At 35.0% G+C, this 26,987-nt stretch overlaps 1 protein-coding gene across 27 annotated transcripts in view; it reads left to right on the top strand.

Annotated features, from left to right (window-relative positions):
- Trpm (transient receptor potential cation channel, subfamily M) overlaps positions 1–14,938 on the top strand; it is a 793,755-nt gene extending 778,817 nt beyond the window's left edge. For all 27 annotated transcript variants that reach the window (XM_067775779.1, XM_067775781.1, XM_067775778.1 and 24 more), the window contains 4 exons: positions 344–529; positions 3,713–3,850; positions 9,865–10,022; positions 13,208–14,938. In XM_067775779.1, the coding sequence (XP_067631880.1) occupies positions 344–529; positions 3,713–3,850; positions 9,865–10,022; positions 13,208–14,455 (1,730 nt within the window). In that variant the 3' untranslated portion in view covers positions 14,456–14,938. The remainder of the gene's footprint in view (positions 1–343; positions 530–3,712; positions 3,851–9,864; positions 10,023–13,207) is intronic.
- The last annotated feature ends 12,049 nt before the right edge of the window (positions 14,939–26,987 follow it).

Below are 26,987 nucleotides of genomic sequence, written 5' to 3'. Positions count from 1 at the left end.
TTATTAAACATCTTAACACAGGCATGTCGTTTCAACATATGGTACATAGACATCATAATTGATGTACATCACAGCGCCAGTCTATACAATGAGCACCCAAAACTACATACACTAAAAGCAATCAACAAAAAACTACAAAAAACCAAAAAAAAAAAAAAGACAAACACAAAATTCACTTTATGTATGTAGGTGCTGTAGATGCAATAGAAATTTGTTCTGCAAAAACAAAAAAAGAAAGGTAAAGCACTAATTTCTATTATTTGTTTGCTTCTTCTTCTTTCTCTTTTTACATTTGTATCATCTATGCAAAATGCACAAAATAAACAAACTCTAAAATGCTTAGCCGCCAAACGTCGTGCTGTGCGTCAACGCACCGTCTCGCTGTGTCGTCGCAATTCTGAAGCGTGTTCTATAGCTGCTGCCGATATTAACCGTTCACACATAAGTCTGAATCAATTGCCGTTTTCACGTCGGCAAATGAGTCTTACACACTCTGAGCCTGAAAGTGATAAGGACGTGATTGGAGGGGGTGCGTACACAAAAATTGCTACTACATTTACTTACACTCACACTACACACATACTACACATTTTACACATTTACAAGGTATAAGCAAAAAGTAAAGAAACCTAATTAAAAAATTATTGACTCACATTCTGTCGTAACCATCTAGATGCACATTTTCATGCAGGGGCACAAAAATCACGTATACACACCACCCCCAACCGACATCCTTTTTCCTCGCTTCCGCTCTTTCGCGCTTTCAGCATTCCACCACATTACTTAGGTTTACTAACAGCGCTTGCTTGTGTAGCGTTTGCCTTTAAAATCTAGTAAATTGGAATGTTATGATCTGTCGTTAGCCAAGCAGCAAAATATAATTTAATTTTGCAATATAATTTTATACTACTCCAAACCAGACAATTGATGGTTGACTCCATTTAACCTGCTCACCTGTTTAGCACTGCACTTGTTGTGTACACAACAGCATCATATCCTAATCATTAACCTCTTCCTCCTATTCTATCATCGCAAACCGTCTCATCTATATATCTTTATATTACAATTGCTTTTAAATTTACTTCCTTAGCATTAATTGTATACCCAGCTGTAAGTCGCACGAAAAAAAAAAAAAAGTATACAAAAAAACATCCTTATATAGTTTATAGTAAAGATTTACATGTTGTTGTTGTATTAACGATAAAGATAATCCCCGAAGGTTTTGGGGAGTGTAATCGATGTTGATGGTTCTTTTTTTTTAAAGTGAAGCATACTTTAAGGTGGACTACGCGGTTTGCATACAAAACTAAAGAAAGCCACTTCAGAGTTAAGTTCATAATAAGGATATGTAGAGCTCCTCAATACCATAAAATTCTCATATTAATTTTTATGGTCAGCGTACTTTGCACACAAAGTATATTAACATTGATTGGATGAGGGTTGGATGTACAGGTACTACACAGAAATCAAGAAAGACATCGATTTATCAAAATCATCAGTATCGAAAAAAATTTTGATTAAGCCATGTCCGTCTGTCCGTTCGTTAACAAGATAACTTGAGAAAATATTGAGATATCTTCACCTAATTCGGTATACGGGCTTATCTGGAGCCAGGATAAATTGGAATTGAAAATGAGTGAAATCGGACGATAATCATTGGTGAATTGGTGTTATGACGCAAAACACAAGTTCCAAAAAACTATGGAATATGGGCATGACACAACCCACATTTAGAAGAAGAAAATTTGGAAGTAACTCAAAATCCAATTAAAGATATTACATTGAAATATGGCAGAGACTATCCTTGCCAAATTATATAGACTGAGTGAAGATAATCAAAATCTGTTGAAGACCACTCCCAATTTTCCTAAAGGTTAGCCTTAACGAAGTTTGCAATAACATTGTATATAACTAAATTCGACTGATATTCTATCTCAGTAGTGGTATGGTTGAGCTAAGAACAAAACTTAAACAAATTTTGGAAATTTGCGTGCTTTGCACACAGAGTATATTAGCTTTGCTAATTTATCTGAAATGAACTGTACTATTGAAACTCACGCTGAGTATATAATGTTCGGTTACAAACGAACTTAGACACCCTTAGTTGATAAAATTGGATGTAAATAAAAAAGTGTCCATTCTGGTGTATAATAAAAATTAAAATTTTGTTCCGACACCATCTCTATACGAACGGACCTATTTTGGACCCGATTTGAAATGGTTTCAGGATCACTTCGGGATTATTATAGATACAAAATTTGAGAAAACTTCATGATGATCTCGAGACTGATTCGAAACCATTATAGGGTTGTTTTAAAAATGTTACATAAAATAGTTCCGAAGTGATTCTGTAACAGTTTAAAATGATTCTGAAATACCCTCGAAATGATCCAGAAGTTTTCCCGAAAGGTTACCTAATTTAACCCGAAGTGCTGATAGCAAGTCATCAAGTATGCTGTCATCAAGCAAAAAGTCAGCGCATTTACGCTTCGACAACCACGCCACTGTTGGCAGGCATATATTCGAATATGTTAACGTTTTTCTTTATTTGGGAACTATAATTATTACAAACAGCAACATCAGCTTTGATATCCAGCGAATACACACTTTTGCCAAGAAATGCTGCTTTGGACTAGGAAGACAATTGAAAAGTTAATTTCTCCCTCGGCAAACGAAAATCGTGCTCTACAAGTTAAAAAAAACGATTAGTCCCTGTTTTATTGTAGAAATTCAGTCATCTCGGTCCGTCCGCATGTCTAACCGCCCCCCACCTGGCCGTCCATTAACCCAATTACTTGATCAAGATTTTAGGTATATTTATAAAATTTAGTTCAAAGGATCCAGAATAAATTAGTACTGGAGATAGGTAAAACCAGACTATAATAACGCTTACTTTTTCGATATCGAAATTTTTTTAAGTGGTAAAAATGGAATTATTCATCACCAAGTGCCGATTAAGTATTGAAATTTGAAAAGAAGAAAATTTTAAAGTTTTACAAATCGTAAAATATTGTTTTGAGATTTGGTAATGCAATTGAAGATAACGCCCACTTAAGTTTTTTTTTTTTTTGTGTGACTTATCCTGGTAAGAAAGTATCTGTGTTTACGGTATATAACTACATTATACTGGAATTACACCTCAGTTGAGATATGGCCGAACGTATACGAGGACCTAAACAATTTTGAGAATAGGCGGGGTCTCGCTTCTCTTCTAGCTTGTCTCACTATAGTGATTTTAATTACATATATGGAACAAAAATCGGTCAATCAGTGTAAACATTTCTTTATACCATTGTTTATATGACGATAAGATTTTGCTGTCTAAACGGGCGAAATAGGCTGGAAAGCATTAACCCCGATGTTACCTTGAGCACAAATGGCGATTTCTTCATTTTTGGAAAATATGCTGAGATAGAATTCATTCGAGATGGTAGCCGAGATATCTTGATATGCTCGCAGCAGTCGATTTCGAGACATTTCTCGTCAAACTTCTTCATGATATTTACGAGAGAGCACACAGCTGGGTGTATAATGTTCGGTTCTATTCGCACTTAGACATTTTTACTTTTTTTAATTTAAATTTTATTATTATAATTTTATTATATTGTTTTTGAAATATTTTTTTTTTATTCTATCATCATCTTATAATTTATCTTTCTCTAATTTCTTTCTCTGTCTCTCGTTCGATATTGTATTCGTTATATTTCATTAGGAAAATCAGTATTGCATACGAAATCCACCAGAAACATTCTTATGAAATTGCATAGTGAATATACTTCAATTACGGATGAATTGGAAAGTGTATGCCATTTAATGGCATCGCCAACGGTCTCGCTGCCCAGCAAGAAAGGTTAGTATATTTTTTATAATTGCATAATATTTATGTGTATGTATTAGTATAATATTAATTTTTGCATTATCAAATGGTGAGTTTCATGCATAAATAGTACTACGTATAAAAAAAGTAATTAAAACATTGCACATTGCATATGACAATCACGAAACTTTTACGGTGAACGACTAAGTTGTGTAATGCACATTTACACAGCACCAAATTCGTAACTTTGGGCTAAAGAATCCAAAGGCGACGCTTTTCCTTATACAGATCGCATTTTCGAAATTACTCATTTCAGCGTATTTCATCGCATCCGGCCTGCTAACGCATTCCACACAACCGCACATACGCTTTTGACGTTTTCTTAAAGAAACCCGACAAGAACATGCATGATTAAACGACGTATCATAATCTTAGTGCTGTACCATAGTTATAAATAGCAGTTTCCACTAGTTTTTTAAATCCAAGCTTATCTATCCAAACTAGTCTACCCGACACTGCTTTTTAATTGTGATATTTTTATACTCAGTTGAGCAGAGCTCACAGAGTATATTAACTTTGATTGAATAACAATTGGTTGTACAGGTATAAAGGAATCGAAAAAGATATAGACTTCCATATATCAAAATCATCAGTATCGAAACAAAATTTGATTGAGCCATGTCCGTCCGTCCGTCCGTCTGTCCGTTAACACGATAACTTGAGAGTAATTTTTGAGGTGTCTTGATGAAATTTGGTATGTAGGTTCCTGGGCACTCATCTCAGATAGCAATTTAAAATGAACGATATTGGACTATAACCACGCCTACTTTTTCGATATCAAAAATTTCGAAAAACCGAAAAAGTGCGATAATTCATTACCAAAGACGGATAAAGCGATTAAACTTGGTGGGTGAGTTTAGGTTATGACGCAGAATAAAAAAATTAGTAAAATTTTGGTCAATGGGCGTGGCACCGCCTACTTTTAAAAGAAGGTAATTTAAAAGTTTTGCAAGCTGTAATTTGGCAGTCGTTGAAGATATCATGATGAAATTTGGCAGGAACGTTACTTAGCAAAATCCGAGAACGACCACGCCCACTTTAAAAAAAAATTATTTAAAGTAAAATTTTAACAAAAAATTTAATATCTTTACAGTATATATGTAAATGTAAATTATGTCAACATTCGACTCCCGTAATGATATGGTGCAATAAAATACAAAAATAAAAGAAATTTTCAAAATGGTCGTGGCTCCACCCTTTTTCATTTAATTTGTCTAGGATACTTTTAATGTCATAAGTCGAACAAAAATTTACCAATCGTTGTGAAATTTGGTTGGGGCTTAGATTGTAGGACGAAAACCTTTTTTTTTTGTGAAAAAGGGCGAAATCGTTTGAAGCCACGCCCAGTTTTTATACACAGTCGGCCGTCTGTCCTTCCGCTCGGCCGTTAACACGATAACTTGAGCAAAATCGATATATCTTTACTAAACTCAGTTCACGTACTTATCTGAACTCCCTTTGTATTGGTGTAAAAAATGGCCGAAATCCCACTATGACCACGCCCACTTTTTCGATATCTAAAGCTACGAAAATTGAAAAAAAAAAACATAATTCCCATTTTAACCTGCACTCTCTCCACTGTAGATTTATTTCACGTTTTATTTTTTCGTATTGAAAATTTATAAAGTGGTTCCTCGTGCACAGTTTCAACTTTTGTCAAGTTTTTCAGCCACAAAAATAATTTTACATTTTGGAATTAAACACATACATTTTCATAGCAAAAACATATCTATATATCCCATATTGTTGCGTTTTATTATTTTACTCACATTTGGTCAGACAAATTTTAACTTAAAAATCTTCAAAAAACATCTGTCATGCATGAGTTTAAAAACTGTTGCAACCTTTAAATATTTTCCTATCACAAAATTACATGGCATATGAATTGAAGGTTGCCATACCTGAAATATTTGTAATGATTGAACAAATGGTTGAAGATTTATCAGAGATTTAACTTAAATCTTCTGCGTTTCGAGATTTAATTTTATATGATATAACTTGTAAGATTTAACCTTAAATTCTCTCAGATGCCTAAATCTCTAATAAAGCTCTAAGTGGAGACATGCTATAAAAAAGTTTGATGACGAAAAATAGCTTTCAAATATTTTTTTTTTAATAGGTGGCAACCTTGTAGAAATATCCTCAAAAGCTTCACTCAAATAACACAGCTAAGAATGAAGTGAATAACTATTATACATAGTTTCGCTCAAAGTTTTCAATCCGTTTTCGGGACAGCATGAAATATAAGAGAAAAAATTTAGTATTGTTACAAAGACCTTTTGCTTAGTACCCATATTTTTAATTTTTATTATATTTTTTTTTTTTTAAATGTGGCAACCTCATTCAACTTTAGTTGACAGCACTGGTTTTAAGAAGAACTGACCTAAAATCTGTTTGAGACTAGTAAAGCTTCTGTATGGATATAAACAAGAACAATTTCTTTGTAAAGTTGAAACCTTTTTTTAAATCAAAGCTCATTTTTATAGATTAAACATCTGTCTAAACGTGCATGTTTTCGAAGGGTGTATAATCCCGACTATGTATAAAATAAACAGACCTCCTCAGTTCCTCAAGTTGCATTATACTGAAAGGACACATTTCAGATGCAAAAACTCGATAAAATATAGGTAAATGTAGTTTTAAAAATCACTTCAGGTTTCAACACTCTACATATCAACGCAAAGTGGAATACTACTATTTCTTAGCAGCCGCTTCGGGAAAATACTTTTGAAAAACGCCTTAACTCGGAAGTTTTTTTTAAATGAGCTTCCATTTTTATCAACATAAATTTAATACAATTGTTTTGGAGGTAGTGAAACAAGTTCTGAATTTCAATCAAATTATGAGATATGTTGTTCTCTAACTGGTCATATCGTGACCTTCGTGTGTATGTGTGTAGAATCAAGAAGAGCCTTAGCTTTGGTGCCTAAGACTGGCGGGAGAGTAACCGCTATTAGCTATGCTAGGCGAGAGGCGATTTTTATTTTCATATACTTTACAAGCATGAAACGGTTCCGGCACACATCTTTTAGAATTTTCCATGAGAAGTAATTTGCAGAGTTTCTATCTTTATATTACAGCAACGCTTCTCGCTTCCACTTTGTTGTCAGCCATGATTACTCCTCCACCACTTTTTAGCACATTTTCTGAAGGCACCTAGCAGTTACGACGTGTTGATGCTACACGTTGCGAAAGCTTTACTCGACAGCTCTGCTTCTGTTAGAGAAAGCAATATTTTCTAGGACACCAAAGTTGTAACACTTTCAGATTTTTTTCAGCCCGACTAAAAACCTGCCCATTGCGATCTCTGAATCTCTAAGTGCAGATAAAAAATAACTCGAACGTTTTTGACTATAATGGTTTATACGAAGCTCATTTTGCGAAACAGCTCTGTTTGCAAGAGAAAGTTTTAATTTTGTTATATTGTGTCATTATAGAAAAATTTCCCGGAGTATGTCTTCTTGGCATTAAAATTAGTCGGCAATTTGTCATGTCTGTATTTTGGCCTGTCTAGATTGTATTTTGTAGGGATAACGAAAAATTGTCTGGATCATGTTTTGTCAAGATTCTGAAATTAGGGACTAGGAAATATATATATTTAAGATTTATGTGCTTTTTTTACAAAGTTCGATTGACTAATCAATTTAGTTTAAATCGATTTATTAAAATTTTGATTAACTTCAACTGAAAATTAATTAAGTAATTTCAAAAAGAGTTGTTCGAAAACTGATCATTTTACATAGACAGCCGAACGTTTGTTTGGCTGTGAAAAAAATAAAATAAAAATAAAAACACACTTAAGTATTTCCTGCCGCTAGTAATGAATTTACATGTAATGTGATTAACCATTTTATTAAAACTTGTATTAGTCAAGAAGTAGTAATTTGTATGTAGTTTTGTGTCCCGAACAATTTTAGTTTACCACACTGCAAGTTATTTGTCTGTCAAAATTCGCCTTGATTTTGGACATTTTTTGCGAAGGGTGTTTTAGATTATGCTTCACTCAAAATATGAATGTGAAAAAAATTTTAAATATCAATGCGAATTTTGAGAGACCTAGAACTTGTACGACCTCTGCTGTGGACGCTGGTCATCAACCAACTGCTTACGGCTTACGCAGATGACGTTGCAATTGTCATAAGTGGAAAGTGCCTTCCAACGATTAGTTCTTTGATGGATCGGGCACTTCGGGATATTCATACCTGGGCATCTAATGTCGGGTTGAAAGTCAATGCGGAGATGACGGATATGGTCTTGTTTACAAAGAGGTACAAGGTCCCAAATTGGACCAGGCCTAAGTTAGGAGGGGTGACTTTACAGGAGAAACCTTGCACAAAATATCTAGGAATCATCCTAGACAGTAAGCTGTCATGGAAGCTCAACGTGGAGGAGAGGGTCAAGAAGGCCTCAACGGCACTCTATGCATGTAAAAGAATGCTGGGGTGTACGTGGGGCCTATCGCACTCTCTTTCTCATTGGGTTTTTACAGCGATTGTAAGCCCTATTCTATACTATGGAGTTGTTGTTTGGTGGAAAGCCACACAAAAAACAACATACCTCAAAAAATTAGAGAGGGTATGCAGACTATCGATGCTTAGCATTACGGGAGCCCTGAAAACAACCCCGACGGCTGCACTGTATGCCATTCTGCACATCTCACCTGTAGACCTGGTAGCAAAGAACAAAGCGTTAACGACCGCAACCAGGCTTGGTGCTTCGGGGCAGCTTGAGCGCCGACGATATGGCCATAGTAGTATAGCGTCATCAATCACAAGACGAACAGACTACATGATTCCCTATCTGCGCTTCGAGGGAGATCTTAAGGCCACAATAGAGGTGGACGGTTGGCGCAAGCGTGCGCAAATGGCGATGAATTTCAAAGAAGATGTGGATAACATAAACTGCGCCTACGCGACTGCAATCAATTACAGTGTACGAGGCAATGGACGCAGTGGCTCTTTTCAAATGTGCAGAATGTTATGTTATTTATTATTATTGTTATTGTTTGTGACTACAACTAAATTATATTTTAATGTGTGTAATTATACAAATTAATGTAAGTGAAATATTGATGAATGTGGTTTGTTGTGAAAATATTAATAATTGTCATTTTTGTTTTATGTTTTATGTTAAATAATCCAGGCTCCCTGAATAAGATGTGAAAACATCGAAACGCGTAGGAGAACAAGGAAAAACTTAGTTTTTGTCTTTCATTAACGGCCTTAAAGCTCTGAAAATCTAAATATTTAAATTTCAACAATTGGCCGAAAAATTTTTAAAATTAGAACAAACTTTTAATTTTATAGATATAGATAGGTATGGAATACAAAAATCCAAACTGTCGATTTTGTAACTGGAAAAAAAATTTAGTTACTAACGAACTAGTACTTATTTGGCACTTAAGGTCTGGTTAAGAATCAGAAACTTGTATCATTAGTTACTGACTTCCCTTTAGGAATGCTTGTATCTCTCTAAGTCTGAATGTATTTTCCTTGCAAAATTAAAACGGCTGTCTAATTAAGCGTTGGGCAAAAATAAAATTTGTACAGCGAAACCAAGGCCCATATTACGTTTTACGATCAGTGATCGAAACTAATTTTTTAAAATACATTAGCTCTGAAATGGTGAATCGGATTAGTTACATTTGTGACTTCGCGACAAATAGTACTCGTTAGATCAAGAACTTTTTTAGAAGTAGTTTCACAATTGCATAGTTATCGTTTGAGTGATAATGGTTTTCAGTCACTGATCGTAAATGTAATACGACCCCGGCTTGAACAGTAAAAAATCAGTTTAAATTAGTCGCACTTGAAGTTAAATTACACTGATAACTTCAACAGCGGCAAAACCTATCGATTATCAAATTTGCTGCCCTAGTTTTTGGTTTAGTTAGCTTAGTAGCTCTATTTACAACCAATATTTAACATGACTCACTTATTTACTCTGTCACTCATCTCTTACTTTACTACATTATTAATCCATTACAGCTTCATTGGATCGGCCCACAGGTGAAATGTCTAAAGCTGAATTTGCTGCCATGTTGGAGAAGCAACATTTAAAGGAATGCGAAGAGAACGACTATATGATGCTAGAAGGATTGTTTCAAGCACGTGCATCTGTCGATGATACGGACAATTCGCTTGGGGTGAGTAAAAGCAAAAATACATTCATTACATAAAGGCTGTGGGGAATGTAGAAAGCAACACTAACCAGAAAAATTTACACCCACTTGAATTAATCGAGTTGATTGCTTTTTATTTATTCATACATACATACATACATATATATATATATAAAGTGTGCAAGCACAGGCATATAAGCAAAAGGACGTGTTCATTTTCGCATTTGATAATTCTTCACACAAATATTTGCAAATGTATTATTGACGAGGGAATACGAATGTGTTCATTTATTGCACGTGTTGCATGCACACAAACGTTTTTTTTTTTTTTTTTTTTGTAGCTTATTTTGTTGCCTTAGCAATATATTCGGATAATTGAGTAATTAGCAAGAGTTTCAGATTCCACACGTTTGACTACATTTTTCAGTTCATATGCCAAATGCATTTGTGCCCTGTGATTTATAAAACCAACTTTGAAAAATTTTAGAAAAAATAAAAGTCTACTTTTAGGCGCACAAACGTATAAAGTTAATAGTTTAATAATATTAGGAACGACGCATTCTGCATTTTTTGGCTCCCGGGAGTAGGAGTAGTATTTTAACGAGAAATAATGATTTAAAACAATTCTATAATTGGCATGAACTCAAATCGAATGTATCTGACGAAAAAGTGTTTTTTTTTTTGCTTTTTTAGGTTCCAATATACATATCTCAAAAACTTAAGACGCCGAGACTGTTTTGACTCAGATTCGGTTTCACCGCGTCGAAACCTTCTAGAAAGTATAGTCCTATTTCTGGTTACAAATTAGATTTGGATTTTTGTCGGCCTGTGTTATTGCAGAAAAAGGCGTTTGTAGCAAATTTAAGCACGAGTATCTCGAAAACCTGAACCAATTTGGTAAATCTGACATCAGAGAACCGTTTGCAATATGCAATAAAAACCCATAGAAACCACTAATAAAAATCTTGCCACCGATTTTATATATATTTTTTTTGTCCCCAATATTATGCTCGTTCTGCTCTTAAAAATGTGATATTTGTGGAGCAAATTTTAAATTATTTAATGGATATTAAAATGCTATTTTGAACAATAACGGAATTAAAATCCAATAATCTCGGTGTTTTTGGGACTTAAAAAATTCCGGGACTTCGAGATGTTGTTGTTGTAGCGATAAGGACACTTCCGAAGGCCTTTGGGAGTGTTATCGATGTTGATGGTACTTTGCCGGATGCAGCTCCGGTACATTCCGGTAACAAGCACCATCAAGGCACCAGCCCGACCATCTCGGGAACGATTTAGTACACCCACATGAAACCTTCAAGGCCATACCGCCCTCCCACCCTCTAGATCTATGAGTAACTTTCGATCGCCAAACCCTCGGCTGTTAAAGAAACAGAATTCGCCACGAGTAGATGTAGTTGACAATTGGGTTGGATATCCATTTGGTATTTTTGTCGCCTCTTACTACAGGCATACCTGCCTCGGGTATATTCAAAGCTGGGGCGGGATCGGGATCATAATCCCTAGTTCATGTCTACGTTCGTGTTTTTAGTTATAAAATGTCTAATGCACGATAATTGCTGCAGTCGCAGCACCCGTTTGGCCGCGATCTAAAAACCAGCCCCTTTGTAACCGTCGCGGGCCCCGGAACCGCGTTTGCATTCCTTCGTGTTGGCGTTCCACATTTCTTGTTTATTAAGAGCCTTATCTTGCTCCGGCATCCAGACTCCGCATTTATAACCTGAGTGTGGTTTCTAAAAATTTGCTGAGTTGTTTATGCTGCTCAGCATTTCTCTATAAAACTATTGGCAGTGATTTGGCCGACTCTTTCCTCAAGCATTTGTCGGTTCTGAAACCATCGCCAGCATTTGAAGTGTGTTCAGCATTGTTCTCGTTTTCGTCGCCGTATGCCCTCTTACTGTATTTGGGCTTTGTTTTTCTGCATGTATTTTTTGAAGTATCCATGTCGAGAGAGCATTTGGGTAACATAGTAGGCTACCTCGCTCAAAATCTGTTATTAAATTCGGTGTTCATCTGCACAGCTGCTCATTTTACCATTGTTCTTGTCATATCCTAATCGTTTCTTCCCTGCTCTCTTTGCGACAACTTTGCTTAGCTCTTGGTCCGTCTGTTTTTTTGTTTCCCACATGTACGGCTGGTCCTGATACAGTGCGATAAGAGGAGGGTACCCTCAGAGCCACTGTTCGTTGTACAGCTGCTAGAAGCTTATAACGGCTTTTCTTACGAAGTAAGTTTTCCCGCAGTTCGGAGCCGTATAGTAATATGCATACGGTGATGTCCCTAAGCAGCTTCCTTTTGTTTTCTGTTGGTCCTCCAATGTTTGCCTTCAGCCCACATAGCATCGATACCTATTTAGATGCCTTCTCAGTCGCACTTTACGCCCAATATGTTAGTGGGGAGTCTAAATTTATTCCTAAATAATTGCCTACCTTCATTGATGCTATATTTCCGGAGAAGGCCTCATATATAATTTCTAGCGGTATATGCTTTTTTGTTAGGAGTATCAACTCTGTTTTTTCTGATGCCAACTGGAGTTCGCACGAGTTTAGCAACTCCTGTGTGCATGTCATGAAGAGATTAAGCTTTATGCTTGCCTCTTCTATGCTTCCGACTAAGCTCAACAGACTTTGTCGTCGGAGGCAATCAACTTTGCAGACCCTTAAACCATCTCCCATTAGGGCACGCGGGTCCTTCGATTAGCAGTTATTTCATTTATCGTACCAATGCTTTTCAAATCCGCTGGCACTTCTTTCTTCCGTATTTAGCTCTTCGTTGATATGAGATATGTGTGAGAATATGTTTTCCTCTAAACGTCAGTCAAATAACATGCCAAAAGTTTGCTCACTATTCCTTTTTACCTTTTTTTGTTCATTTTTGCGTTTCTAGCGTTTAGCAAATCGTTCTCTGATCGAGTTCCAACCTAGTTCTCTAACGTTAGAAACTACGTTTGCTGGGTATATGTCTCTCCGGGTTAAAGTCACGAAATAAGAAGGATGGAAAACTTTTTCGAAATGTTCTTTTAAAAGGGGTCGCAAAAATTAGGAAAGAATAAAAGAAGATCGACCTAAATCTCATCGCAGATATATGTTCACAATTTCGTATTATTAAAGTACTTTTTATCTCGCCACAAGATTTTTCACTTGATAATGTTACACATCCTCCAATTTTTCTTCTTGTTCTTATTACAGACCTGCACATCTATGGACTATAGTCATCGCCATCCATTGCGACGCGAAACAGCAGTCGAATTGTCACCATCCAAACCGCCATCGGGAGGTGGAGTACTTGGTGGTTGCGGCAATAGCAGCGACACAAGTGGGGCAGGTAGTGGTGGTGTGGCTGGCGGTGTTGGTGGTGTATTTGCCGCCAGCTCATCCACTGGACCAGCAGGTTTTCAGCTGAAAAACGAACGCCCGTGGCAACGCAATTCATCTATGGAGCAACAACAAACATATCAACAGGCGCCAGCAATACCAACTCGAGCTGCCAGCGAGTTTTTGAATGCGCCATTTGAGAGCACAGGAATACTTTTCAAAAAGTCCAGCGAAAGTCTACAAAAAGGCTCCAGCACAGAAACCGATTATTCGGCGCATCCATATCGTTTTATTAAACAAAGTTCAAATGAAACAACAACCTCAATGACTGGTTCCTATAATATTGATACACCATCGTTGGCAGCAGAGCTGTCACTCGATGCTGCCGATACCAATAATACAACACAAACAGCAACAACAATAATACAAGAACGTAGTGGCGATGGTTCAAATACAATTACTACAGGCAATATTGGCAGCGCAAGCGATACCACAGCGCGTTATCAGCCGCCTCGTGTCATCTCTATGGGTGCTGATGATGCAAAGTTACAGGATGTTCAAAAAAATAAGACAACAACACCAACACCCTTAGAGTTAGGTGCGACGACAGCAGCAACAGCTGCGGCAGCGGTAATGCCGCAGGTGCAGTTAGCGCTGCCACGTGCCATGCAATTGAAGAAACAATTTAGCATGGATCAAGCGAGTAAAGTGCAGCAGCCACAACAGCAATTACAAGTACAACATCATCAACCATCATCATCACACATGCATACAACGTCCAATTTGCTGACGGCTCCGGTGACAGCTTCCGGTTTATTGGCCGCTGCGACCGATAAGAATGCGTCAACTGGTGTGCTGCCCGCGCTTGTTATGCCAGCCAAATTGTTGTCTACACTTAAACCGCCAGGTGGTATTAAAACGCTTGGCATGAATATTCTCAAAGAGAGCAGCTCAAGCACGGAGGAGTCGAAGGAGAGTGGTGTGGGAGGCGGTGGTGACAATGCGAACATACCGCAAATCAGTACACATTTGGTACAAGACGAAATTGCTAAACTATCATCAAATATTAAATCGAGCACCGAATCGGAAAAAGATCCGCCATATAATGAGACAATGTGCTGATTAGCAAATGCTGTTGGCCATTTAGCAGATTTCACTACAAAATATACACAAATTTTTATTGTCTGTAATAATATGCGATAGAATTAAAAATGTGAGTTTTTTTTATAAAATCCACCTAACTTTCTACACCTGTGAACGCAAAAACAGCAGCAAGAGTTAATGACAAATGGTATCTGTTATTTCTTCTTATATTTAGCGTAAATTTTTTAATCGATTTTAAAATCGCTTTCGAAAAAAACTCGAAAACTCAAAACAGTTGTACAAGCCTGAAAGAAAATACTTGCAATTTTTACCAACTTTTAAGTATGCAGTTTTATAGTCCACTAAATTTTAGTCTAGAAAAATTTAACTCACTATTCGAAATGATTTTGCAAACTTTTTTCAACATAGCTTTAAATACTTTTTTTTTACAAAAAATTAGTTTTATTTTTTTTCTATTGATAAAAACCTTAGTCAACTTCGGTAAAGGTTCTTATAACTACTATTCACTGATTTTAAACTTTTCATGAAATGAAATGTATTTTTCATAATTTTCGGTGTATACCCAATTAAATTTTTTTCGAATCAACGAAAAAAAAAAATTATTTGGTTTGAACACCGCCAAAGTTCTAGTAAATTGTTTGAAACTGTTACAATTAATTTTAATTTAAGAAAGTAAAAGTTTCGATTCGATTTCGAATTTTTTCGAAACATTTCCAAATTATGTTACATGGTTTTTGATGTAAACATAACTGAAGTTTTTTCGCCAATTAATGAAAAAATTGCTGAAGTTCGTTCAACTCGAAAACTCCTAAAAATGCGAATAAAGTGTTTGAAATGGTTACAATCAATTTTAATTTAATAAAGTACCAGTTTGAAGTTTGTTTTGTTCACACTTTTTTCTGTTGTTAATAATTTTGTTATATGCGTAAAAATCTATGATCGTCTTCGAAAATAATTGAAACAAAACAATGCAAATTGTTGAACTTCTTATTGTTTGGACTACAACTTATTCGACTGAAAAGCTTCATATTTAAAAAGTTTCTCAAATTTGTAATCTTTATGATTATCCATTAAATTAATTATAAATTTTTTCGAAAAGGTTCGGGTAAATTTCTAAAAGCTGGTTCAGTTTTTTCGAGCATTAGCGGGTTTTTACAAGTTACTTAAAAATTTGTGGTTTGTGAGTCAAAAATCATGTCGCTGGCTGGATCTGGTCAAATATTCAAACAAAATTTTATTTTTTTTTTGCGTCAGCACGATTTTCACAGCTTCACTTTAAAAAGTAGTCTGAAAATTTTATCTGACCGATCTATCGACTTATTTCTCTACGTGCTCAATACGATTCTGGGATTTCTCCCACACATTAGCTTGAACTGCCCAACATTTTAAGAAAATTACTCTAATAAGCAGTTCGTAATAGTTTCTCGAAATTTGGTTGGAATTCGAACTAAATTAATGCCAGACTCCGATTTGGCATATCGAAATACATAGCGAATAAGAATCTGGTCAGATATACATTCAATTTTTTTGTGCAGCACTGTAATTTTTGCTTCTATTTTTGGGTTTACAAGTGTACTACATACATAGAATATGGGATATTTGTTATTGTGTTGTAAATATTTACATATGTGAAGATTATTTGTATGCATGTAAATTGTTAATTAGTGAAGTAATATATTGTTTAGGGAGCGCTTAGTTATATAAGTAATTGATATTATGTAAAAGATAAAATATCGTATACATACATATAAGTTGAAAAGGCAGCAAGCTGAGTATTGGTTAATATTTTAAACGTGTTTTAAAAATTGTATAGTAACTTAATTATTATGTTATGAAGTTGAGCGCAGAAATGTGATTGTTCGTTTTAACTAAAAATTGGAAGAAGAAACATTATAGTCAAATCATATGTTTTTGTTTAAAAAATCTGCTTCATATGTGTAGCAAATTATGATAGCAAATATTGTTAAAATTTTTAGAGTTTACCTCTTCAATCCGCATAGTTTTGTAAAATCAATGCTTCGTTTGCCATTTATATAATATTTTGTATTTACGGACGAGAACTTGTTTTTTTTTTTTTAATCTTAGATCGCATGTTTTTTTCGAAAAAATATACTTATGTTAACCATTTTCAACAAAAAAATTCAATCATATAAAGTAGTTTTTATTCGTATTTAAATTATTTATAATTGTTAGGTTTTTGTCGTAGTTTTAAAAAACTCCACTTGTCAACATATTACACAAAAATGGCCAAAACTTAGTTTTAAAAAGCGTATAGTTCAAAAATAATATTCTTTATAACATTGTAGAAAAACTACACCTGCGTGAAAAAATAATAACAGCAAAAAGTAGTTACGAATTGTGTTAGCCATTTCCTCTTTTAAAATTACCGTAATGTTATTTTAATTTTGTTGGTATAACATAACATTAAATACTTGCAGCCTACGGAAAAAGCTCCCGTGAATTCTAATGAAGCAAGAGTTTAAAGGAAAAACTATACAGGCAGCTACAGTGACGCCATATTGTAGGATATTATCCTTTTTGAGGGATATTTCGCTATAATATTTAGTAAAAGGGAAAAAACGAAATTTTTTTTCTTTCATATAAAAAAGGGATATTCTGATAGCAAAACTACTTGTGCATAAAAAGCTGCTCATTATATAACTAAAAATAATCAGCACTCTTACTTAATTTTACTGTAAAATGGTTCGTTGATTTTCACACTTATTGTACCCTGAAACAATTAAACTAGATAATATATTTGTATTTCTGGCAACTTAAGAAACAATTGTCATTATATATTTTGCCTGGCCTGCCATTCGTGTTTTGCACAATTCACAAAATCATACATTTATTTAGTAACCTACAACTTTCTTGTATGAAACAAATAAGAATTTATTCAGAAAACGTTATTTCTTATAATACCACCACATCCTCATGTCCGCTGCAAAGAAAATGCGTTTCCAAAGAAGTTGTTAGGAGTAGGAAGAGTAAAGTGGGTAATTGGAATCTGTGCCGGACGATCCATACAAAGCATTATTTAAAGCGTGCAATGCATCGTTTCAACTCTCTAATCAAACACGATTGATAGCTGTCCGAGCTATCCCTTTTTAACACGACTATATTAGCTTGACCTGTATAGATGCTCGTTTGTAACTCTTTAGGCTAGGCGCGCAAAGGAGAGTTAGACCCACCTAAGACAAAAAAAAAAAAGACAAAGAAACGCTCATTACCACGTACAAAGCAATTGGCCAGCCGTTTGCGTGCTACGCGTCCCCTATATGGTCGCCAAGCCTAAAAACTACCCACTAGAAGAAGCTACAGGCCTGCCAAAATACTGCGCTCAGAACCGCCACGGGCTGTCTTCTTATGTCCCCAGAACACCATCTACATAATGAGGCGAGAATACTCCCCATCAGGGAGAGAAATGAGATGCTAACCAAACAGTTCCTGTTGAATACCCAGAAACCTGGGCATCCCAACAGACATCTGATTGATGAGCCAGCACTGCCTAGGGACTTAAGGAGTCACCTCCGTAAGCATTTTGAGGAAATACGGCACCTGAGAACTCAGCCGTATGAAGCAAAAAAAAACACAAGCAGGTCCTTGGTGAACTCCACAAACAGGCGCCGGACCTTTATGCCGGGAATTTACCGGTGAATCCAGTACTCGAGGAACAGTACCCAAAACTTGCGGAGGAGGAACGCATACTCCCCAAGGAAACGCGAGTCACTCTGGCTCAACTTCGTTCTGGATACTGTAACAGGTTATTCTCTTACATATCCAGAATCAACCCCGACATACAAAATGTATGCCCCGCTTGCAATGTATCCCCAGATGACACCAACCATCTCTTTAACTGTAATGTGGAACCAACGCCTCTAACACCCCTTCATTATGTTCCACCCCAGTCGAAACAGCAAGTTTCCTTGGACTCTCGTTAGAGGCTATTGACGACAATTTATGATCGGTCGCAGCTATTAGGTGGTTCGAAACATTGCTACAACAATAACAACCCACCTAGCGGCAATTACAGACTCACGGCAGTGGTTAAATAACTCGTTACAAAACGAGGTGTGTTTAATAGCGGAGACTCGAACCTCTGTGCTACGGTGCTATCAACATAAAATATCTAAGTGGATTGTAGATACTAAAACGCCACCATATTTGCGTGTTTTTTTTAGTTTTATTTTTTTAAACTATATTTATTTATATTAAAAAGACGGTTCTCACCTCTCTTAATAGCGTAGTATATGTATATGTCTGTTCTATTCATTTAATTATTATACTCAGCTGATAATATCGCTTCTGCAGATCTTGCCGCTTGACAAACAGCTACCCATTAACAACTCGACAAAAAAAATGAACAGGATTAGTCTGGTTTCATTGGGTCACTTATGAGCATCACTGGGCAGCTATAAAATTTGCTCACGATATATTGCTTTCGTTTGCTATGGGATAAGTTTCCTACACAAATGTACAAAACTCTGAACTTCCTAAATAATTTAATCTAAGATAACTAGTAAAGTATACATTTGACAAAAATAACAAAATCTTTGAGGAAGTGGCCAAATTTTTATTCAGAATTTCGGGAAACAGAAAAAAAATTTTTTTTTTTTTTATTTTTGCTGCCATTATTTTACTCGCAGTTGTTTGTTCAGCTACCAATCGTAAGGAATTTGTATGTATCGCGTTGCTCAAACTGTTCAAGCGCTGACAAGTTTACTGAAACCATTCACATTCAGGCTAAAGTGCTAAAACAAACTGCAACGATTTTCAAAATTGTGTTGGAAGTGATGGCCCTGCAGGTAAAATATCGATCACAAATAAATGATACCCATCACAGCGCTGGTTCTTTTATTTGAAAAAGTCCTGCACTGGTTCTTTAACAAAACTATGGTGGCAGACCTGTAATGAGTCACGGTTTGGAGAATCCAGATTTTCACATGTGACATTTGAGGACAATGTGTAAACTTTGTACTAAGCTGAGTTCGTTATAATTTCGGAATTTTCTTCTTTTTTTTTAGAATAGTATCAAGACTATTTCGGGATCATTCCAAAATTTTTGTTGTGACCGTTTCTGTACTATTTTCGGTATAATTTCTATCATTTCAGACTAACTTGGTATAATTTCGGAATTTTTTTATAAATAATTTCAAGACTGTTTCGGAATCATTTTAAATAATTTGTATGCCTGTTTGCAGGACTATTTGCGGAATAATTTCAATATTATCAGCTTTATCGATATAATTTCGGAATTTGCTTAGGATAATTTTAAGGCTGCTTTGAGATCAAATTCAAGTTTTTCGTAACTGTTTCTGGATTCTTTTCGGAATGGTTCCAATCATTTCAGGCTATTTCGGTATAATTTCGGAAGCTTTTCATGATAATTATAAGACTGCTTCGGGGTCAATTCGGAACGATCCTGTCATCGTTTCGAGATAATTTCAGAAGAATTTCGAAATTTATTCGTGGTCATTTCGGTATTGCTCGGTATGCGCAGTGCTTCTTTCACGATTGTCTTGGGATCGGTTTGGCACTTTTCCAGTATAATTAGCGAACTATTTTTGCCATAATTTCAAGATCATATCTGAATTGTTTTCAGAATAATTGTGAGATCATCTCGAGAACTTTTTCCATTTTAGATTGGTATTTGTATTATTTAAGCAAAATTTTCAGTCATTTAGGGCCTATGTCTGTGAACATTATGGTACTACATTTAATTTTAGCCTTACTTTTATATTTAATATTTGAATGTCGGGTCGGAGATATTTGTACTCCTTTTTAATTTTTTCTACAAATTTGCGGGTCAACATTTTTCAAGGCAAATGAACTTTAACTGAGAACCTTTTCATGACAGAAATAGTCCCGGACTATGAAAAAACAGTTTTTAAAATTTTTGATGTTGCTTTGCCCGTGACTCTTACCCAGAAACTTCGGTGTGGTAAGTCGTCATATTATAAATATTTGGGTTCAACAGTTTGCTTATTCAAGAAAATACAAAATCAATGATGCACTGATGATACCCGAAACATTCAGAAACATATTAAAAACTGCCTCCAGGGTAATTGAACTGGCGAATATGCTCCAAGAGTATTAATTCAAAGCTTCTGCATACAAAGAGGGCGTTCTAGTACTGGTCCCGTATTTGCAATATTCAACTCACCTTTTAGTGGGGAAATCGTCACCATTTGCATTAAGAGTATTTCAAAGATCAAATTATTTCAAAAAAAAACTGTTCAAAGTAATTTCCTAACAAAAAATTTAAAGCCCGACGATAAGAAATGTATTTATTATAATGTAAAAAATTATGTGTACCGTTTTTACTGCCGTTTTTATTTTAAATCGCACTTATACGGATATGTTTATAACAAGCCAACCTAATAAAACCGCACTGCGTTTTTTTAGCGCAGGCAAACAACCGGCGTTTTTTGCCCTAACCCAAATAAGCATGCGTTGCGACAATGTAAAGCATGTGTGCAAACGTCAAATCTAAATGTCACGCAGAACAAAAATTGGAAATCGAGTTAGGTTTTCACGCAGCAAATTCAATTTGGGTTGCTCTCATACAAGTTGTATGTGCATGAGACATTTTTGACAGCAAATGACTTGCGTGCGTTTATATTAGGTTGGCTTGTAAGTTCCGCTTTTATTCACTCTTAAAAAAAACACATTTTTATCGCCAGCCTTTACATTACTTATGCAAAAAGTTGGAAAAACTGTCAATTTTTTTAGTTGATATTTTTTACTTAATAACTCAAAATGAATCCAAACATGACGTACTTGTAAGTTTACCTCATTAAACGTATAAACGTATGTATGTCATTGTGAATGATGACTAAGTGTGATATCCTATCTGTCAACTGCCTGACAGGATGTTCGTTTTGACAGGGTGTTCAATATGGCGGCGCCTATCTTCAGCGGGTGATAGAAAGAGATACAGAATGAGACAGCGATAGTCAATTACAAATCAGGTGATCCAATCACTTTAGAATTTTGACGTCTATGCAGAAGATATCACACTTAGTTATCATTCACAATGATGTATGTATGTGCACAGCTCAATGAAAACCTTTGTCAGCTGCTGAATTTAAAACATTTTCGGCATAAAAAATACTTATATATTTGTTTTTAAATTTATTTTTATCCGTCAAATTTAATGTACATATATTTGTAAGCAAGATCTCTAGTATCCTAAGAAAACTGATGCCGTCAGTACTAGCTTATATGTAAACCAAAATTAAAAAAAAAATAAATTATATATTTAAACATCTAGCTATACAACTTTTGCGCACAATGATACAAAAAAAAATTGTTCTTATTACAACAAAAAATTGTTTGCCATTAAAGCACAATTTTATATTCATGTAAATATTATGTACTTACGCTTATTATTTTATTGCATTTCTTCTTCGAAAATTGCTCATATTTTCAATAAAAAACTGTATTACGAGTTCAACAAAATTTTTATTTGATATTTTTTATGTTAAATGATTTTTTATTTCGCAAAAAAAGGGGAAACAGTTTTATCATGACTCAATCACAAGAGGTTGGCTTGGTAGACAAAATTATTGAGAATTGCAGCTATCTTGCTCCCAAGTTGAATTGACATCCATTAACTGTGTTGTTTCTTTGCAAATTTATAAAAAGTAGTAGCAGTAAAAATAGGACGAAACAAATTTTGAATTGTCCCCGAACTGCATAACAGTATTATTTCTGATTTTATGATTCATTATTTTTTTCTCGGACGTTTTGGCAGCGCACTGTCCTCAAGTGGCCCGATGAAATCAGACTAATCCTGTTATTTTTTTGTTTTTTGTTTTTTGGTTTTTTAATTCAAAAGAAATGGGCTTGAAATCGATCCATTTAAAAGTAGCCATAAATAGTACACCTAGCATTTCTCTACGACTTGCAAGGGTAGAAAGATTTATTAGTTTTAACCGATTAGTGTAAGGAGGAAGATTATATGGAGAGTCCCATTGAAGATTTCTCAAGGCGAAAAGTAAAAACTGTTTTTGAATTGATTCTAGTCTATCCACATGAGCTTGATAACGCGGATTCCAAATTATCGATCCATGTTCTAATATCGGCCTCACCGATGATGTAAAAAGGGTTTTTGTAACATAAGAATCACTAAACTCTTTTGCCCATCTTTTCACAAATGCTAAATAAAACTCCTCTTGCTTTATTGACTGTGGCATTAATATGAGGGTTGAAACTAAGTTTGCAATTCATTGTAATTCCCAAGTCGACAAAAACATCAACCATTAATTGTGTAAGAAGCTAGCTGTACGTTTCCACGTGAAAAACATATGAATTTACATTTTTCATAAAATTCGCATTACACCAAGTAACTAAACAATTTAAATTCGCCTGGAGTACAGAACGTTCTTCAACCGACGCGTATGACTTAAACAGTTTTACGTCGTCGGTATACATTAAAATTTTAGAATATTTTATAGTTGTGGAAATATCGTTTATAAAGAGCAAAAACAGAATTGGACCGAGATGGCTACCCTGAGGCACATCGCAGGGAACATCGATGACATTCGAATAAATGTTTTTAAAAATGACTCTTTGAGTTCTAAAGCAGGATGTACTAGTGCGGCTGAACAAAGAATAAATTGGCGTGAGCAAAAGCTGCTTTCTTTCTAGCAAATCTCCGTAAGCCTACGTGCCTACGAAACGAAAATTATAAGATTATTTAACGTCAAAAACTCGACCAGAAAATCTACTCACGTAAAAAGGCCATAATTAAATACTAGAGATGCTCAAGAAAATATTGTAGTGATTGTATATATGTCACCCGGCCTATGAAAAGGTGGTTTATGACTCAAAAAAAAAGAAATTGCGAGAAACAGCTGTTAAAGATAACCAATGCGTTTCTTCAGTTTCTTAGTAGTTTTCTTTTTTTGAGTCATAAGCCACCTTTTCATAGGCCGAGTCACATATTGGAATTTAGGGCCGCGATCGCGGATGCAACTTGGCAGCAATTCAAAGAGTGTGCTGAATACCTGTCATGTCTTTGTGTTTTAAGATTATTTTCAATGGTTTCGTAAGTAAACTGTAGTATTTGGCGACGACGAACCGACTTTGAAAGTTTAATGCTTATCTGTTAAGAAAAGATCAACTTCTTTTTCCTTTCTACGTTCAACATCTTCAGTGTAGCAAGACTGCTCCTTAATGCCCTGCAAAATTGCCATTGTCAAAATTTATTTTTACTATAGGTTTATTGGCATCGGTTAATGGTGTCTTAATCTAAGAAATATGATAATTACATAAAAAAGCAAAAAATTACTAAGAAATTATACAAATAATAAGTCACTTAGTCAAAACGTATCCAAAATAAAAAATAAAAATCCAAAAAGTTCATTAATTCACCAACTCTAAACATTTATAGATTATGGAAATAGCGAAAAATCAAAAACTAATTGGTTGCCTATAATATGGTTATTAGACTGGGTCGATTTATTAACCCATATCGCGCCATCAATTTTTCGATAGGATTTGGGCTCAGTTAAAAAAATTCCACTACGCATACCCAAAAAAAAAATTTTCAAACCTGCGAAATTTCTTTTTTTTTACTTTTTTATACTCAGTTGAGCAGAGCACACAGAGTATATTAAGTTTGATTGGATACCGGTTGGTTGTACAGGTATAAAGGAATCGAGATATGTAGATATAGACTTCCATATATCATAATCATCAGGATCGAAAAAAAATTTGATTGAGCCATGTCCGTCCGTCCGTCCGTCCGTCCGTTAACACGATAACTTGAGTAAATTGAGGTATCTTGATGAAATTTGGCATGTAGGTTCCTGAGCACTCATCTCAGATCGCTATTTAAAATGAGCGATATCGGACTATAACCACGCCCACTTTTCGATATCGAAAATTACGAAAAATGAAAAAAATGCCACAATTCTATACCAAATACGAAAAAAGGGATGAAACATGGTAATTTGATTGAAATTGGGTAGGTGAGTTGAACTTTTGACGCAGAATAGAAAATTATTAAAATTTTGAACAATGGGCGTGGCACCGCCCACTTTTGAAAGAAGGTAATTTAAAACTTTTGCAAGCTGCAATTTGGCAGTCGTTGAAGATATCATGATGAAATTTGGCAGGAACGTTACTCCTATTACTATATGTACGCTTAATAAAAATTAGCAAAATCTGAGAAGGACCACGCCCACTTTTAAAAAAAAAATGTTTAAAGTAAAATTTTAACAAAAAATTTAATATCTTTACAGTATATAAGTAAATTATGTCAACATTCAACTCCAGTAATGATATGGTGCAACCAAATACAAAAATAAAAGAAAATTTAAAATGGCACGAAATATAACTTTAGAAAAAACCTTGTAAAATGGTTGTCACACCTACCATATTAAGTAGAAGAAAATGAAAAATTTCTGCAGGGCGAAATAAAAAACCCTTGAAATCTTGGCAAGTATTACATATATAAATAAATTAGCGGTATCCAACAGATGATGTTCTGGGTCACCCTGGTCCACATTTTGGTCAATATCTGGAAAACGCCTCATTAATACCTTTAATTTGATACCAATATCGTACAAACACATTCTAGAGTCACACCTGGTCCACCTTTATGGCGATATCTCGAAAAGGCGTCCACCTATAGAATCAAGCACCACGCCCTTTTAAAATACTCATTAACACCGGTCATTTGATACCCATATCGTACTAACAAATTCTAGGGTCACTCCTGGTCCACCTTTATTGCGATATCTCGAAACGGCGTCCACCTATGGAACTAAGGATCACCCCCTTTTAAAATACTCATTAGCACCTTTTTTTTGATACCCATATTGTACAAAAAAATTCTGGAGTCACCCCTGGTCTACCTTTATGGCGATATTTCGAAACGGCGTCCACCTATAGAACTAAGGCCCACTCCCTTTTAAAATACTCATTAACACCTTTCGTTTGATACCCATATTGTACAAACGCATTCTAGAGTCACCCCTGGTCCACCTTTATGGCGATATCTCGAAAAAGCGACCACCTATACAACTACCACCACTCCCTTTTAAAGCCCTCATTAATACCTTTCATAATAATCTGCTCGCTTTCCCTTTTTAACTTTTTTTGATCCATTTTCACTTACTAGTATTTATTATTATAAATAAAATAAACTTCTTTCGCAACTTATAATATTTCCACACAACTTCCACACAACAAGGATGACTGATCATCTCGTGCAAATAATCGATAATTGTGACAATAATCATAACATCGCATTTCTGGTGTTATTGGAATCGTTTCACAGTCGAATTCTAACCTAGTTCTCTCACCTATTTTTCAATTCGAAATGCATTAGAGAACTACATTAGAATTCTAATGTAAAGCTAAAGGGTTCGCTTGCACGCGTGAATTGCGTTGTATTGGAACAGAGCCTTCCCTCACTGGGCCGCCATGCAAAGTAACTTTGGTCTTGTCGCAGCAAAGAGTACTGTTGCTAGGAAGTGATTGAAAAGCTAAAGTGTGATGACACATAAACTCCGGGTTTACTCTGAGATTCTAAGAGAAGCAAAATGCTGCGACTAGCATTTCTTGGGTATGACCCTAATAGAAGCAGTATTTCCTATGGGCAGATAAAAATCGAAACGTTGGAATTCAGATAAGGCTGAACAATAAAAAAACACAAATTAGTGTACCATATTCTTTATTTAACAATAATAACAGTGCTTAAATACTGGCAGTATATAACATTCCAATTACCAGTTAATACAAAAAGGCTCGTATCGAGAAAAATCTTATTTGCTTTTAAACTATTCTTCTTCTGGTGTAAGAAAACAAGTGCCGGTATCATTTTCCGACTTAAAATAATTAAGTATGAAATACCTTTTCAGAATGTGTTGAAGCGGCAGGTTCTTCAATATATCTTTTAGCGAGTTTCGACAGATTGGGAAATATTTTTTCATGATCTTGCCCCCAATTTCTGGCACTATGAAGATAGTTTATTTATTCTTAGAACACATAGCGTTGAAGTTAATATTCCTTCCTTGTTTCATTCTCATTAACATTTTCGGGACACGCTTTTTTATATTCGAGTAAACGGATATTCATACGAATATCCGAATTTTCCGTTTATGTTGATGGATATCCATATAGCCAAATTTTCGCATAGCTATTCGGATGATCGAACATTCGATTTATTCGGATAGTTGGAAAATGCGGATGGAACTCACAGGCCTAGAAATTAGTATAGTATTTTAATTATAAACATTTTAAAGGAATAATTAATTGAATATTAAGTGTACATACATTTAACTGTGACTTATCGTACTTGTACCTAAACTACTAAATCAAATATAAAAATTTTTTAAATAAACTTACTTAATTCCTGATAAATTTGTAATGCCATATGTCTGCGAAATGAAACTTCATATGTATATGTATCTACTATACACACATACACAGCTTACATACAACGTACAAAGCTATGTATAAAATGATAAAAAATCAAATTTGTACACTGTAGTACAAAATAATAGAATACTTAAATACGGACTATATATGTACATAT

Source organism: Eurosta solidaginis, chromosome 3 (assembly GCF_040869045.1).
Source record: "Eurosta solidaginis isolate ZX-2024a chromosome 3, ASM4086904v1, whole genome shotgun sequence".
NCBI classification, from domain to species: Eukaryota; Metazoa; Arthropoda; class Insecta; order Diptera; family Tephritidae; genus Eurosta; species Eurosta solidaginis.
The sequence above is the reverse complement of the archived record's forward strand: the minus strand, read 5'-3'. Positions and strand labels throughout refer to the sequence as shown.